General features: G+C 62.2%; 1 protein-coding gene across 1 annotated transcript; it reads left to right on the top strand.

Moving 5' to 3' along the window:
- The first annotated feature begins 4,110 nt into the window (after nucleotides 1–4,110).
- On the top strand, nucleotides 4,111–11,724 carry NES (nestin). Its single transcript, XM_049805087.1, has 4 exons — nucleotides 4,111–5,005; nucleotides 6,009–6,133; nucleotides 6,725–6,798; nucleotides 7,412–11,724. Exons 1-4 carry the CDS (start codon nucleotides 4,193–4,195, stop codon nucleotides 11,239–11,241), a joined length of 4,842 nt encoding a protein of 1,613 aa, XP_049661044.1. The 5' UTR covers nucleotides 4,111–4,192; the 3' UTR covers nucleotides 11,242–11,724.
- Nucleotides 11,725–13,752: the final 2,028 nt, after the last annotated feature.

Below are 13,752 nucleotides of genomic sequence, written 5' to 3'. Positions count from 1 at the left end.
AGCAGCCAGACCTGGCTCTCCCAGACCCAGCTGGAGAAGGGGGTCCACCTGCCATGGCCCCCCACCACGGTACGGGAATGCCCTTTGGATGGTTATTTCTAATATTTGGCAGCTTCAGCTGGATGGGGAGGAGGCCACGGATAGGGGTCCCGGTAGCCAGCGGACGCTTTGTCATGCAAAACCTCCACCATGTGGGTGGAGGCACCGTCCAGGGGCTGGAGGGACCCAGGGGCTTTGCCAACCCCAAAAAGGTGATGGGAGCAGCCAGACCCAACCTCCCAGCATGGCACTCACAGCCGAGCTTGGTCCCACAGAGAGCACGTGCCGTGCCTCAGTTTACCTACCTGCATCCATGTCACGGTGACCAAGGATAATGAATGCATCTTTACATTTGATGGCTTGCAGATTGCTCCTGGAGGGACATGTTGGGACCTCGGTGCCCTAGGCACCCAGTGGGATCCAGGGTGCAGCTGGGGACCCTCCTTTGCAGACCCCAGCCCCGCAGGAGCACGGCAGCACCCATGAGCCAGCGTTGGGGCTTTTTTTTAACCAGATCTCGCTCAAACTTTCTCTGGCATGGAGCATCCTCTGCCCAGGGGGGCTGGCATGGAGCCTGCCAGACAATTGCTCGGGTGAGTTTGCAGAAAGCCACAGCTCCTGAGCAGAATTAATCATTCGTCGCCCTGGGAAATAATTACAGGCGGTGGAGACGGTCTTTTAGCAGTACAGTTCACTGGGTGATGCACGACGCAACGCTCTGCCCTGGAGGCAGACACATCAGGGTGCGGGGCCGGGATGGACGCTGGGACAGACACTGGGATGGACGCTGGGACAGACACTCTGACGGTCACCAGGACGGGCAGGGGTGAAATCCATGGGCTGCCCCAGTCTCTGCCCCCTCCATACCCAACCCATGAGGTCACATCCTGCACCCGGCACTTTTGTGGCAAAAGGCTCAGGGCTGGGGGAAATGCAGAGTGCCTGCTCAGCGAGGAGCGTCCTCCATCCTAATTGGGAACAAATGTTCCCAGCCTGGCTGGGGTTTCCTTGCTGGCTCAGAGCAAATCTTCCAGAGCTGCCGCTCTGCCTGCCCCTTCCCAGGGCAGCTCCTGGTCCCTCCTGGACAGCAGCATCTGTGGGTCAAAGCCCTTGGGATATCCAGCTCCTGGAAGGGGCAGCAGAGCAGGGAGAGGAGCAAGGGGGCAGCAGGGCACAACCCTTATTAGACATCAGAGAATCCCCATCCCTGCCAGCAGCCCCTGAGATGTCAGGGACCTGCCAGCCCTTCCCATTGCCCCAGGTCCAGCCCCAGCAGCCGAGGGCATGAGAAGGGGTCCAGCCCCATGGTGAGCCCATCCAGCAACCACAGCCCCTGGCCACAGGCAGTCCCCAGCTGCATCCAGGCTGGAAGAGCCCCGATGCCCAGCTGTGCTTCCTCCTCCTCCTTCCCCCTCCAGCCCTGCTCGAAGTCACGTAGCAGTGCCTGCCGCGCAACCCGTGCCAGGCTCGCCAGCACCCTGCCGGACCCCCGCCCCGGGGTGTCACGCACCACTGAGGGCTGCAGGGCTGCGGCACCCTCAAACCTGCCGTCCCCACAAACTTCTGCTGCTGCCAAATGACAACGGGGCTAGGGGGGCACAGACATCCCCATCTCAGGGGATCCTGACCCTGAGCATCCCCCAGGGACACAGACATCCCCATACTGAGAGGCTCCTGACCCCAAGCATCCTTCAGGGACATGGATGTCCCCACCCTGGGTGGATCCTGACCTTAAATATCCCCCAGGAACACGGACATCCCTGTCCTGAGAGGCTCCTGACCCCAAGCATCCTCCAGGGACATGGATGTCCCTGGCCCAAGTGACTCGGTTGGATCCTGACCCCAAGCATCCCCCAGGGACACAGATGTACCTATCCCAAGTGACTCCCAAACCTGAGGACGCTGCAGAAGGAAGGGATACACAGGCATCCCCATTGCAGGGTGCCCCCCCCCCCCCCAGCTCTGTCCCCAGCTTCCCCCAGGCAGGGAAGTGCAGGGATCCCTCTACATCCCTGGGGATCCCGAGTCCTCCCTGGGCTTCAGGATTTGGGCTGTCCCACCAAGCCCTGGTGCTGGCTGAGGGAGAGGAGACGAGGCACAGTGAGGAAAGCCAAAGCAAAGGCATGAGGAGGAAGAAGGGAGAGAGGCCAGGGAGGAAGGAAACTCTCCCTCCCTGGGCACTTCCCGGCACAGCTGCAGGCACCGAGGGCCGCCTTGTGGCAGACACCAATATTGGGTGCCAGTCCTGGGACACCCAGCCCCCCACGGGCATCCAAAGGGAGAAGAAAACTGGGAGGTGGTGAAAAAGCGGAGCAGCCAGGCAGTGGGGACAGCTGGCTCTGGAGCAGATGTGCTAGGGAAACAAAGAGGAAGAGGAGGATGAAGGCACATGGCAAGGCTCCATCACCCTGCTGCCCGGAGCTCTGGGGACCCGGAGATGAATTACCTGACCTCAACGCTCCCTGTGCTGCTTAATGGCATTTCAATCCTGGCTGCAAGAGGCAAACCAGAGCTGGGGCCAGGGAGCCAGACAGGATGTCTGGCCGGAGATGAGCCTGGAAGCCGATGCCTTCGGGGACCCCCAAGCCAGGGCATCCCCCCTCCCCACCCACCAGGCACTTGAGATGGGATGCAGCAGCACCCAGGGGATACCCCACTCCCTGCCATGCGAAGTGGGGGCTGGGACCCCTGTTATTGCTGCTCCCAGATGTGGGGGACGTGGGGGACTTGGGGGCCCCACCAGCTCTTGGATGGTGCAAGGCTGGAAGGAGCTTGGGGACAGATCTGGGTGGCTCTGGGTGGCCTTTGCCAGCAGAGGGGACTGTTGCTTGTCTGTCCGGAGGCTTGCCTGGAGCCTGCCCAGTGGGACAGCTTGGGAGGGGACATTTACTCTTTTCCTCCTTGCTCTGGCCAGAACAGAGCAAGGACCCTCCCGTGGGAAAACCGCCGTCTCTCCAGGAGAGAGAGGACCGGGAGGGAAAGCTGGCAACAAGTCTCTCCCCAAATGATGTTTTCCTGCCTCTTTTGTTCACAGAAACCTCCCGAGTTTGAATTTTTAAACCTCCTCCCCTTGCCAGCCCGCTGCCCCCCCCCCCCATAAATCAGCTGGGGGGAAAGAAAGAGAAAATAAAAAATAATAATCCCCAAACACTTCCCGCAAAGCAATTCATAACCCCACCATGACGGCTCGGACGTATGGGTGAAAGCTGTGAATGAAACCAAATGTTGAGTCGGCGCTTGCCAAGTTTCAGAGGCTGCCGGCGAAACCGGCGGCCAGTCGCAGCCGCGAGTCCCCATTGGGCTCCCAGCTCTGCTTGGCGCCTCCTGCCACGCACATCTGGAAAGAAAGAAGATTGTAGCTGGACGCAGCTGGATGCAGCACCCCAAGGGGGGGTGGCCAGGATGATGCCCTATGCCCCATGCCCCCTGCCACTCGCCCTGCGGAGGTTTTTCATGTCTAAAGGGATGCCCGTATGACTGGATCCAGGTCACCACTCAGCTGTGATTTGTGCCAAGCCTAAAACTGCCCCGGCCACCGAGCAGCACCGGTGTCCCCAGTGCAGCCATCCCATCCCCGGGACTGTGAGACCCTCAACGGGCTCCATTTGGGCACCCTTGGGCCCAAGTTTCAGACCAGCATGGGGCTGGCGAGCCTCCACAGAGTGATGCCTGCTGCCTCAAAGATGGGCATCTACCAACCCACCCTTGGACATCTCCCAACCTCCATGCTGAGCCCCACAGCAGCCCTCCAGCACCCCGGCACGGCTTTCAGGCTTTGGGGGGACGATTTTCCCAGCCAAGCCATCCCGGGGAGGTAGGGGGGAGATCCAACCCCTCAAGCCACCCTCCCAAAGTGCAAAGAAACACCTTGCCTGTCCCGAGGGCTGGGAAATCACAGTGGTGGTTGCTGGAGCAGGGCTCAGCCCTCCTGCAGCTGGCGTCGAGCCCACGTGGGCTGGAGCTGGCCTGGCTGCGGAAGAGTTAAGCCCCGCTGCTTGCCTGGGTCTCAGGGGCCTCCCACTCGACCGGCGTGGAGTATGAATAGCTGCGCTCCCCTCCACTCCCAGCCACTCGCTTCCCTCCCTGCCTTCCCTCTCCTCCAGAGCCCCGGCATCCTCTCCGGCATCCTCTCCGGCATCCTCTGGCAGCGCCGATGCTAAGCACGGAAAGTTTTGCGGGGGCGAGAGCCCTCGGTGAGGAGTCGCTGCAGATGTGGGACCTCAACAAGCGGCTGGAGGCATACCTGGCGCGCGTGAAATTCCTGGAGGAAGAAAACGAGGTGCTGCGAGCCGAAATCCAGAGTGCCAAGGGTAGCCCAGCTGGGGACTCGTGGCGGGCAAAGTACGAGGAGGAATTGCGAGCCCTGCGGGATGCACTGGATCATGCCTTCAGGGAGAAGTGCACGGCTGAGCTGGCCAGGGACAACCTCTATGAGGAGGTTCAGCAGGTGAAAAGCAGGTGCCAGAAGGAGCAGGCAGCCCGAGAAGAAGCCAAGAAGCAGCTGTCCTTGAGCAGGAAGGAGCTGGAGGAGGAAAGGAGAGCACAGATCTGGCTGAAGGAGAGAGCCGTGCAGCTGGAGAAGGAGGTGGAAGCCTTGCTGGAGGTGCACGAGGAGGAGAAAGCGGGGCTAGACCAGGAGATCGCAAGCTTCTCACAGAGCCTGGAGAGCTTCCGCTGTGCACCGGTGGCTTTCCAGCCAGTGGAGGTGGAGGACTACTCCAAGAGGCTCTCAGAAATCTGGAAAGGGGCGGTGGAGACCTACAAGACGGAGGTGTCGCAGCTGGAGACTTCCCTCTGCCAAGCCAAGGACAACCTCTGGAAAGCAGTGGAGGACAACCAGCAGAGCCAGCTGCAGCTGCAACACCTGGAGAAGGACCTGGCGGGGCTCAAAGCACGGAAGGAGATGCTGGAGGAGAGCCTGGCCCGGCAGTGGCAGGAACAGCGTGGGGAGGCAGAGAAGTTCCAGGTGGGTGAAGGCGGTGGGGAAGCGCCGGTCCCCTGGGGAGGAGGAGAACGGGGTGCTGCGGGTGCCTGGGGGGTGCTCAGGGCACCCACCCTCTGCAAAGGAATGGGGGAGTTGGAGAGAAGGAGGCAAGATGGGGGGAGCAAACCCCAGGGCAGGGATGGATGGTGGCCCTGGGTGAGCTACAGATGGACAGGAAGCTTGGGGGGTGGGGGGGTGGAAGAAGGGCAGAGCAGCTCAGGGGCATCTTTGTCCCCACCACAACAGGGATCCGGGGGGCCCCTGCTGCAAGGCACCAGCACCCAGACACTGGGTCCTCCCCCACCACCCTGCCTGGGGCTGCTGCTCCACATCCTGCTGGGCTCCAGAGCCAGGGTCCCAGAGGAACGGCACCCCCTGCCCACTGCCCCCCCCGCCCCCCCCCCAGTGCTGGGTGCAGACAGCGGGGTGCAGGCAGCGGGGGGGCTGTGGGGAAGATAAACTCTGACCGACTTTGCTGCAGCTGCAACCCAACAGCTGCAAAAGTAATTGAGCAGAGGGAGGTGGCGGGGGAGGGGGGGGTGGAACGGGACTGGAAATGCCAGGGGCAGCGTGGACACCGCCCGGGAAAGGGTCCCTCTTTGTTTCAGGTCTGGGGACTGGGCATGGGTGCCATGGAGCAGAGGGTGCCGCCACCTCGGTCGCTTGCCCGAAAGATGCTTTTTTCCCACGCTGGCGTCCTGCAGTCCTGATTCCCCCCGGCCTTTCCTCCCACCTCCGGCAGCTGCCTCCCCCTCACTTTTCAGCCCTGGTCCTCTCCTCACCCCCCTCCCTCCCCATCCTCAGCCCCCCCTCCCCGTGCTAAAATCGAGCACCCAGGACCCCTCTCCCTCCAGCATCCCAAGGGGTGCTGGGTGGAAACGAGAGCCACCCACATGGTCCCACATCTGGCAGGGTTCAGGCAGGGTTCAGGCAGGGCTGAGGTGTCCCTGACACCCCCCCTCCCCCCCCCCCGTGCTGCCCGCAGCTGGCGATGGAGGCCCTGGAGCAGGAGAAGCAGACCCTGCGGGTGCAGATTGCCCAAGTGCTGGAGGACAGGCAGCAGCTCATGCACCTCAAGATGTCCCTCAGCCTGGAAGTGGCAACCTACAGGTGAGGTCCCCGATGGGGACAGGGCTGGGGAGCAGCCACTTCTCCCCCAACATACCCATGTGCAGGGTGCTGGGGCCAAACCCTGCACCGTGGTGGGCACGGGGAGGGTCTCGGGCACAGGAGGAGTCTCGGGTACAAGGGGGGACTTGGGCACAAGGGGGGTCTTGCAAAGGGGCAGGCCCGCGCCCCTCTTCCAGCCTTTCCAGATGGCCCCAGACAAAGGCAGGCTGCCAGGGGACTGGGGGGACAATTAGCATGAGAATAGGGCCTGTCCCCGGCTGAGCCGAGGGGCCTCCCCGGCAGAGCATGATGTCACCCAGCACGGACACTAATCCTGGGGATGGGGGGATGGGAGGGGAGATAGGAGCAAGGGGGGTTGCTCCGGCCCACCCCCCAACCCCAGTACTTCCGCCAAGCAAAACCATCCATAACCCCTTTGTGCCTCAGTTTACCTGCAAAGCAGCCGCCGTAGCCGAGTGGGGGGTGCTGGAGTGCACAGGGAGCAGCTCGGCTCTCACCGTGGTGCAGACACACACACCCCCACCCCGCAGCACCCACCCAGTAGCACCCACCCCACTCCTCTCCTTGCAGGACACTGCTGGAAGCAGAGAGCACCCGCCTGCAAATGCCAGCTGGGGAATACAAGATGGCCAATGGCTTCCGAGGTAAGGGAGCACCACCGGCACCAGCCTCGGCACCGCTGCGGCGTCACCCCGGGGGGAGTTGGGGGGGATGAGGGGATGAGGCTGAATATAGACACAAGCATTCTCCTGGCAGCGATTGCTCGGCCACGATAGGAAGGTGCAAACAGCGGCCGGGGGGCTCCTGGCACAGGGCTTGCAGCCGCCGTGGTGCAGATAAGGGCTTATCTGCTTCTTTGCCTCTTTTTTTCATTCCTGCCCCGCACGGGGAGGGCAGGAGCAGATCCACATGCCCAGCGGGACTGCGGGCTGTTGTAACAAGCTGAGCAATTTTTTTTTTCCTCCAAAAAAATAACAAGGAAAGCCTGTCAACTGCACACTCCCCCCCAGCAGCAGGAGATTACTGCGGCTGCAGCGGGGCAGAGCATTACTGTCCCTGCACGATGCCAAATCCCCTGGGAGCATCGGCATCAGCTGCACTCAAGGGAGGAATTTCCCACTTTCCGTGAAGGGGCTGTTTAAAAATAGGACAGGGGGCAATGGGTAGCAAGAGGCACCCAGGCAGCAAAGGAGGGATGGGGAAGCCACACGAGCAGGTTTTCAGCACGCTCATTGCGCACCCCCTCGCTCTTTGCAGATCTCAAGCTGGAGGTGAGCAGCGGCGGCAAGCTGGCACCGGTGAGCACTGAGGCCAGGCGGCTGCTGCCCCGGGACCACCGTGCCAGCCCCTCTGTCTTCCCCAGGGCAGAGGGGAGGGGGCAGCCAGCAAAAGCCCAAAGTGACACCTTGACACCCAAAAGCCAGAGCCCTGGTGCCAGGGAGCTCCAGAAAATCAGCTCAGTCCTCCATGCCACAGCACTGCAGGCTGCCGGCACGGCCAGAGAGCCAGGTACCTCTGGCTGCCCCGTGCCAAGCCCCTTGCAGCCTGGCAAAGCTGCCCCTCCTCTCTCCCCAGAGCCCCCCAGCCCCATGCCACCAGAGCCGGGGAGCCCGGGGGGAGAGGGTCCTGCCTGGCCGGGGGGAGACAGTGGTGAGATGAGCCAAGGGAAAGGGCATCCTCCACCTGGAGCCGTGGCAGAGGCCCACGATGCCAGCATCGAGCCCCCGGGAACGGCACCTGCCCACGGCCTGCAGTACCCAGCCCAGCTGGTCAGCGAGGCGCTGGAGGATGCTCTCAAGGAAATGCAAGATGATGCTCAGCCCAAAGAAGAACCCATGCTCAGCGCCGTGTGGGCGCCCCAGGATGTCCGTGTCCCTAGCCCCGTTCCACCCATAGAGGCTTGTGGAGGGTCTGTTGCAGAGGGGGCCGGGGAAAGGCAAGACCCCTCCGAGGGTGCCAGGGATGGTGAAGCCCCCGAAGCGGAGGAGAGGGCTGGGGAAGCCGTGCTCCAGGGGCTGGGTGTGGAGACCAGTGCCCTGTGGGACAGAGCCGCATCCCCACCAGGACTGCATCCCTGTGGCATGGCTTCTTCCTTAAGTGCAGCAGCGAGCCAGGAAGAGATGGGACCATGGGAGGAGGAGATGCCTACTGTGCTGAGCCCAAGGGAACCAGAAGCGGTGGCCCAAGAAGAGAATGCAAGTGGCCCTGGCCAGATGGGGAGCAGCTGGGAAGAGCCAGAGCGAGGGGAGGATGAGGCGGAGGTCCCAAGCACAGAGGCATCGCACCCCTCAGAGGACAAGGGGGAGACGGGATCCCACAGCCCCTGCGGGGAGGATGGTGATTTCCAGGTCAAAGGAATGGATGCACAAGGAGGGGAGTCCCTGCAAATGGAAGTCAAAGCTGCTCGTGCTGTCCTCATGGAAAGCCACCCAATTTTGCCCATGGAAAGTCACCTGGAAGAGGACCTTGTTGATGGAGACCAGGAAAAGTTTGAGCATCAGGAAATGCCTGTGTATGAGACAGCTCTCGCTGCAGAGGAGGAAAGTGGGCAGGAGGCCTGCCCAGAGCAGGAGCCCTCAAGCATCCACGAGGCCATCCCAGCAGAAGAGGCTTCACTGGGGGCTGAAGAAGATGCCATGGGAGGGGAGGACCCAGACAGAGCAAAAGATGGTGAGGGAGAAAAGGGAGAGGCTGGTGGGGAGGCTCTGGGAGGAGAAGACCCCTGGGCAGGAGAGGCTGTGGGACCTGAAACCCTGGGGCAGGAGAGCGGAGACCAGGAGGAGCCTGGGGACCTGCAGGAAAATGGCTTTGCAGAAGAGGTGCGGGAGCGGGAGGAGCTGGAGCCGGAGCTGGAGCCAGAGCCGGAGCCAGAAGAGGAGCCCTGGGGCAGTGGGGATGATGGCAGTGGCCAAAAGGCCCATCCAGAGGACTGGGAGGTGACAGCAGAGGACACAGAGGGGGCTCTGGGGACAGAAAAGCCAGCATGGACAGATGACAGCCCGACAAGCGCAGGAGGGCTGGAAAGTGAGGAGACAGACAGCACGTCACCGGCAGAGCTGGAGGAAACCCAGGAAGATGATGAAGATGCCGAGAGCCAGGGTATGAGCCAGCAGCAGCCACCGCCGGAGGCTGAGCCAGCCCCGGAGCTGGCAAGGGATGAGCAGGAGGGCACTGCAGGGCAACCTGCCCAGCCATCTGCAGATGTCCCTGGTCAAGGGGACAGCCAGGAGCTGGCCGAGGCTCCGGAGGAGCCATGGGAGGTGCAGGATGAAGATGCTGATGATGAGATCGGCTCAGAGCTGGGACAGCCAGAAAGCAGCAGCACTGGCCCTATGGCACTTCAGCAGGCACCAGGTGACAGCGCGGAGACCGGTGAGTCGGTGGAGGAGGATGGTGGGCGATTGGGAGAGCTGGAGCAGGCACTGGGGACAGGCAGGAGGGTGGAGCTGGAGGACACACTGCCGGACAGCACGCCCTTGCACCTCTATGAAGGAGAGATGCTGGCTGTGGTTGCATCCAGCCAAAACCCACCAGAGACTGAGGAGACCACAGAGGCAGCCTCTGCATCTGAAATAGCTCCAGAGGATGAAGGATGGCTGGAAGGGAGGCACAAGCCACCAACTCCCACCATGCCAGAGAGCTGTGAAGAGGAGGCAGGGATGGAGGTAGCCCCTGCGGCAGAGGGTGCCAAGGAGGAGGAAGGCTATTTCATGGTCTCTGCTCCCAGCCAAGAGGTGTCCAGCTCAGAGGAACCTGACATCTCTGAGGACTTTGAAGAAATTAAAGTTGAAGCAACCGAAGCCAGCAAAGATGATCTGGAAGCTCCTGGAGAAGCGTCTCCGGTGCCAGAGGACGAAGGGCACTTTGAGGCATTTGTTGGTGAAGCAGATGAAGACGTGAAGATGCCCATAGAAGAACCTGAGATGCCAAAGGATGAGGATGAGGACGATGCTGGGGGTTTTACTGCCAAGCTGGAGGAAGACCCAGCTGTGCCTGAAGCAGATCTTGGCTCGCCTGGGGACATGGGGCTGTTAGCAGGAGGCAGTGATGAGCCAGCCCAGGGTGCCACAGGCTCTGGTGTGCATGAGGAACCAGGGCTCTTGGAGGGTTTGGCTGCTGAATCAGATGGGGAGCTCGATGGCACGGTGGAGCTGGAGAGCAATGCTGGCAGAGCTGAAACGCTCCCAGGCTGCAACCTGGGGCTGGTGGGGCAGGAGGAGGAGGAGGAGGAGGATGAGCCCAGCATGGCTCACCATGATACAGCCGAGCCCATCCCTCCGGCAGGGCTCCAGGCCCAGGCAATACCAGTTTCTCCGCTGCCTGACCAAGCGGAGCAGACATCAGATGAGCAACCATCGATGGAGGAAGAAGCATGGGACGGTGACAACCTTCCCCTGGCTGGGGACGAGGAGCCTCCCGAGGCCAATCCACCTCAGCTGGGCTCCGCACCGGAGCAGGAAGGTTTTCCAGAGATGATTAAAGAAAGCCCAGGTGCAGCTGATCTCTCTGCAAAGGTGCCAGCGGACATCATGAAAGACTCCGATATTTTGGAAATAGTCGAGCAAGCCCTGGAGTTCAATCAGGAGCTGGTGATGGGGGTGAGGGCGGCTGAGGGTGGGCAGCAGGATCCTGGTGGGACTGAGCTCCCCCAGGATGCAGGGGAAGAATCCTCACCTGCCTTGTCCAGCGAGGAGGAGCTGACAGTGCAGGAGGCACCAGCAGATGTGGCACCGGGGATGGAGGGTCTGGTTCGGGCCGAGAATGGGCTGCACCGAGAGGCCAGCCTGGAGGACCTGGCCGAATTCACAGAGGAGATACTGAACGGCATCACCAGCGTGCCGCCGACACAGGAGTTCCCCACAGAGACCGCAGACCCCACTGCAGTGATGCCACCACAGCCCCCTGCTCCTGGAGATGCCACTGCTGCCAGGCTGGCTGATGCCACCCCGCATAGCAAGCACAGCGGAGCTGACACCATCCCCATACCGTCCACTTTGGGGGACAACATCTTGTGCCTCACACCCGACCAGCCACCGGCGTGCCGGCTGAGAGCCGAGCAGGAACCCTGGTCCTTGGCAGACGAGTGACGGTGACAGTGGGGGACCCCTCTGGTAACCCCCTCCCTGCCAAAACCCAGCACCCTCACTTTGCCCACCCACCCACCTAACGCTTCTCCATCTTCTTATGATTTTTAACACCTTTGTGTGGATTTTTTGCATCCCTTTTCAGAGTGAAGAACCACCAAGCTCAGTTCCCCTCCCTAGCCCTCCAAATTCGCATGCTTGCTCCGGGAGCCCAGCCTCATTTTGTGCCCCCTCTGGGTGGGTTGCCGTGGCTGTATTTAATTTAAACCCCGTTTCCCCCTTCCCTGTGATCTCCCCCCTTCAATCCCCCCAGTGCATCCACCCCAGGAAGCCCAGCTGGAGGCTGGGGACCCCTACATACTGCACCCCAGGGCCCAGCGCCTTGGGGCGAGGGCACCCTGGGGTCCCCAGCCCCAACCCCCCGATGCTCGCGGGGCTGACCCACGCTGGATGTATTCACTGCCTTGACGTTAATTTAATAAAGCCTTGTCCTCTTGCTCGGACCCGCTGCAGCCCGGCTCTCATTCCTGTGGCCGGGTGGCTCTGGGGGGATGGGAGGGAAGGGGGCAGCAGCCCCAGGGCAGGGCTGGGGGGGCAGGGAAGGGCACGGCTTGGGGAGGTTGCACTTCCAGGCTGCTTTCCACCAGGAAAGTGTGCCTAGGGCTGTCCGTCAGCACGGGTTGGGGACAGTGTCCCCAGGGCAATGATCACCCATCCCTGGGGCAATGCATCCCTCTGCAGCGATGCTGCTCCATCCCCGGGGCAATGTGTCCGTCCGTCCGTCCCCCTGTCCTGTCGTCCCCCCCCCCCACGCAATGCTTCCCAATCCCCAAAGTGATGCTCCCCCATCCCCAGGGTGATGCTCCCCCATCCCCAGAGCCCCACAAATGCCACTCAGGGCTCGCTGCTGGCCAGGCACTTCCCCAACCTCCGCCTGAGCTGGCCAGCATGACCGGGATGGGATGCCAGCCCCCCATCCCCATGCCAGTGCCTTCAGCGATGAGCCAGCAAAACCAGCTGCTATTCCTGCCTGGATCGGGCAGGCTGCCCACGGGGCAGCGTGTGGCTGCCCAGCCCCGGGAGCTGCCGGGTACCCCGATCATCACAGCGGGGACCCCGTCACCCTGGCAGATGTGGCTTTGCCCCTTCTCCCAAAGGGTACTGGGCTTCAGGGGGGGCTATGAGGAGCTGGGGGGGGGGGGTGTCAATCTCCCTGTTGTGTGGCTGGGCGTGGGGATGGCATGGGAAGAGCCGCATAAATTAGCCTCCGGCCAGAGAATGGGCTCCTTTATGCCAGGCAAAGGGCTGAGTCACTCTGGGCAAGGGGACGAGGGGACCCGGGCAGCCACGGCATCCCTGGGGACCGACAGCCTTGCACCCACGGGTGCGCTCAGCATCGCTCCTTGGGTACTTGAGGACGGGCCGCCCGCCTGGCTGGCCCTGCTGCTCGCCCACGCACCGGATTTAGCCCAGCCGTCCCTGTGCCAGCGCCTGGGGATGCTCAGAGCCAGGGACCGATAAGGACCCGACATTTATCTGCCTTCCTCCATGCAAAGCCCCTGGCCCCCTCCCCTGCCTGAAGGCGATGGTTTCCTTTTAAGGCTAAACTCCAACGGATCCAAACACCGTAATAAAAAAAAAATAACCCCTCCGATTAGTTTAATCAGGCGCTGAGCCTGCGTTCAATCAGCCCTTGGCCCGAACACACCCCTCCAGTGAGGCCTGGGCAGCATCAGCCCGTTGGCGGCCGATGGCAGCTCCAGTAACATCCCCCCCCAAGACCCCCAATGTCCCCCCCCGAGTGCTCCCCCAAAAGCAGGGCTGCCCAGACCCTGGGCTCCCCTGGCGAGGAGGGGCAGTGGCAGGATGCTGCGGAGGAGATGACGGCAGGCAAGGAGCCTCGCAAGGCGGGGGGTGACATTCCTCCCGAAATTAATCCACATTCCAGCCAGTGTTGACAAAGCGATGAGGGGGGACAGATGGCAGGGTGGGGAGGGGGAGCCCCTTCCTTGCCCTGAGGAGGATGGGATGAGGCTGCCGAGGGCTGGGGGTCACCCGGTGGGGTGGGGATGACTGCTGGGTACTTTGCAAACCTCAGGAGCTGCAGCCTGGAGAGCAAAACCCTGGCGATGCTTGTCTGCAGGCTGCAAGAAATGCACAAGCAAGTGTGCATCAACGGGACCGAGCATGTCCCCGATAGGACCAAGTGTGTCCCCAGTGGGACCGAGCGTGCCCCTACGGCACCAAGTGTGACACCGATGGGACCAAGCGTGCCCCTGATGGGACCGAGCATGTCCCCGATAGGACCGTGTGTGTCCCCGATGGGACTGAGCATGTCCCCAGCGGGACCAAGTGTGCTCAGTGGGACTGTGCATGCCTGGGTCCCCCCATTCCCGTCCCCAGCGTAGGGCTGCAGCTCGGACCCCCACCAGGTACACTCCCCCCAGACCAAAAGCCACCAGACTGAACTGGAGGCTGCTGGACCCCTCGGGCAGCACCCACCGGTTCCACCCC

Source organism: Accipiter gentilis, chromosome 7 (assembly GCF_929443795.1).
Source record: "Accipiter gentilis chromosome 7, bAccGen1.1, whole genome shotgun sequence".
NCBI classification, from domain to species: Eukaryota; Metazoa; Chordata; class Aves; order Accipitriformes; family Accipitridae; genus Astur; species Astur gentilis.
This window is presented reverse-complemented; position numbering and strand designations above follow the sequence as displayed.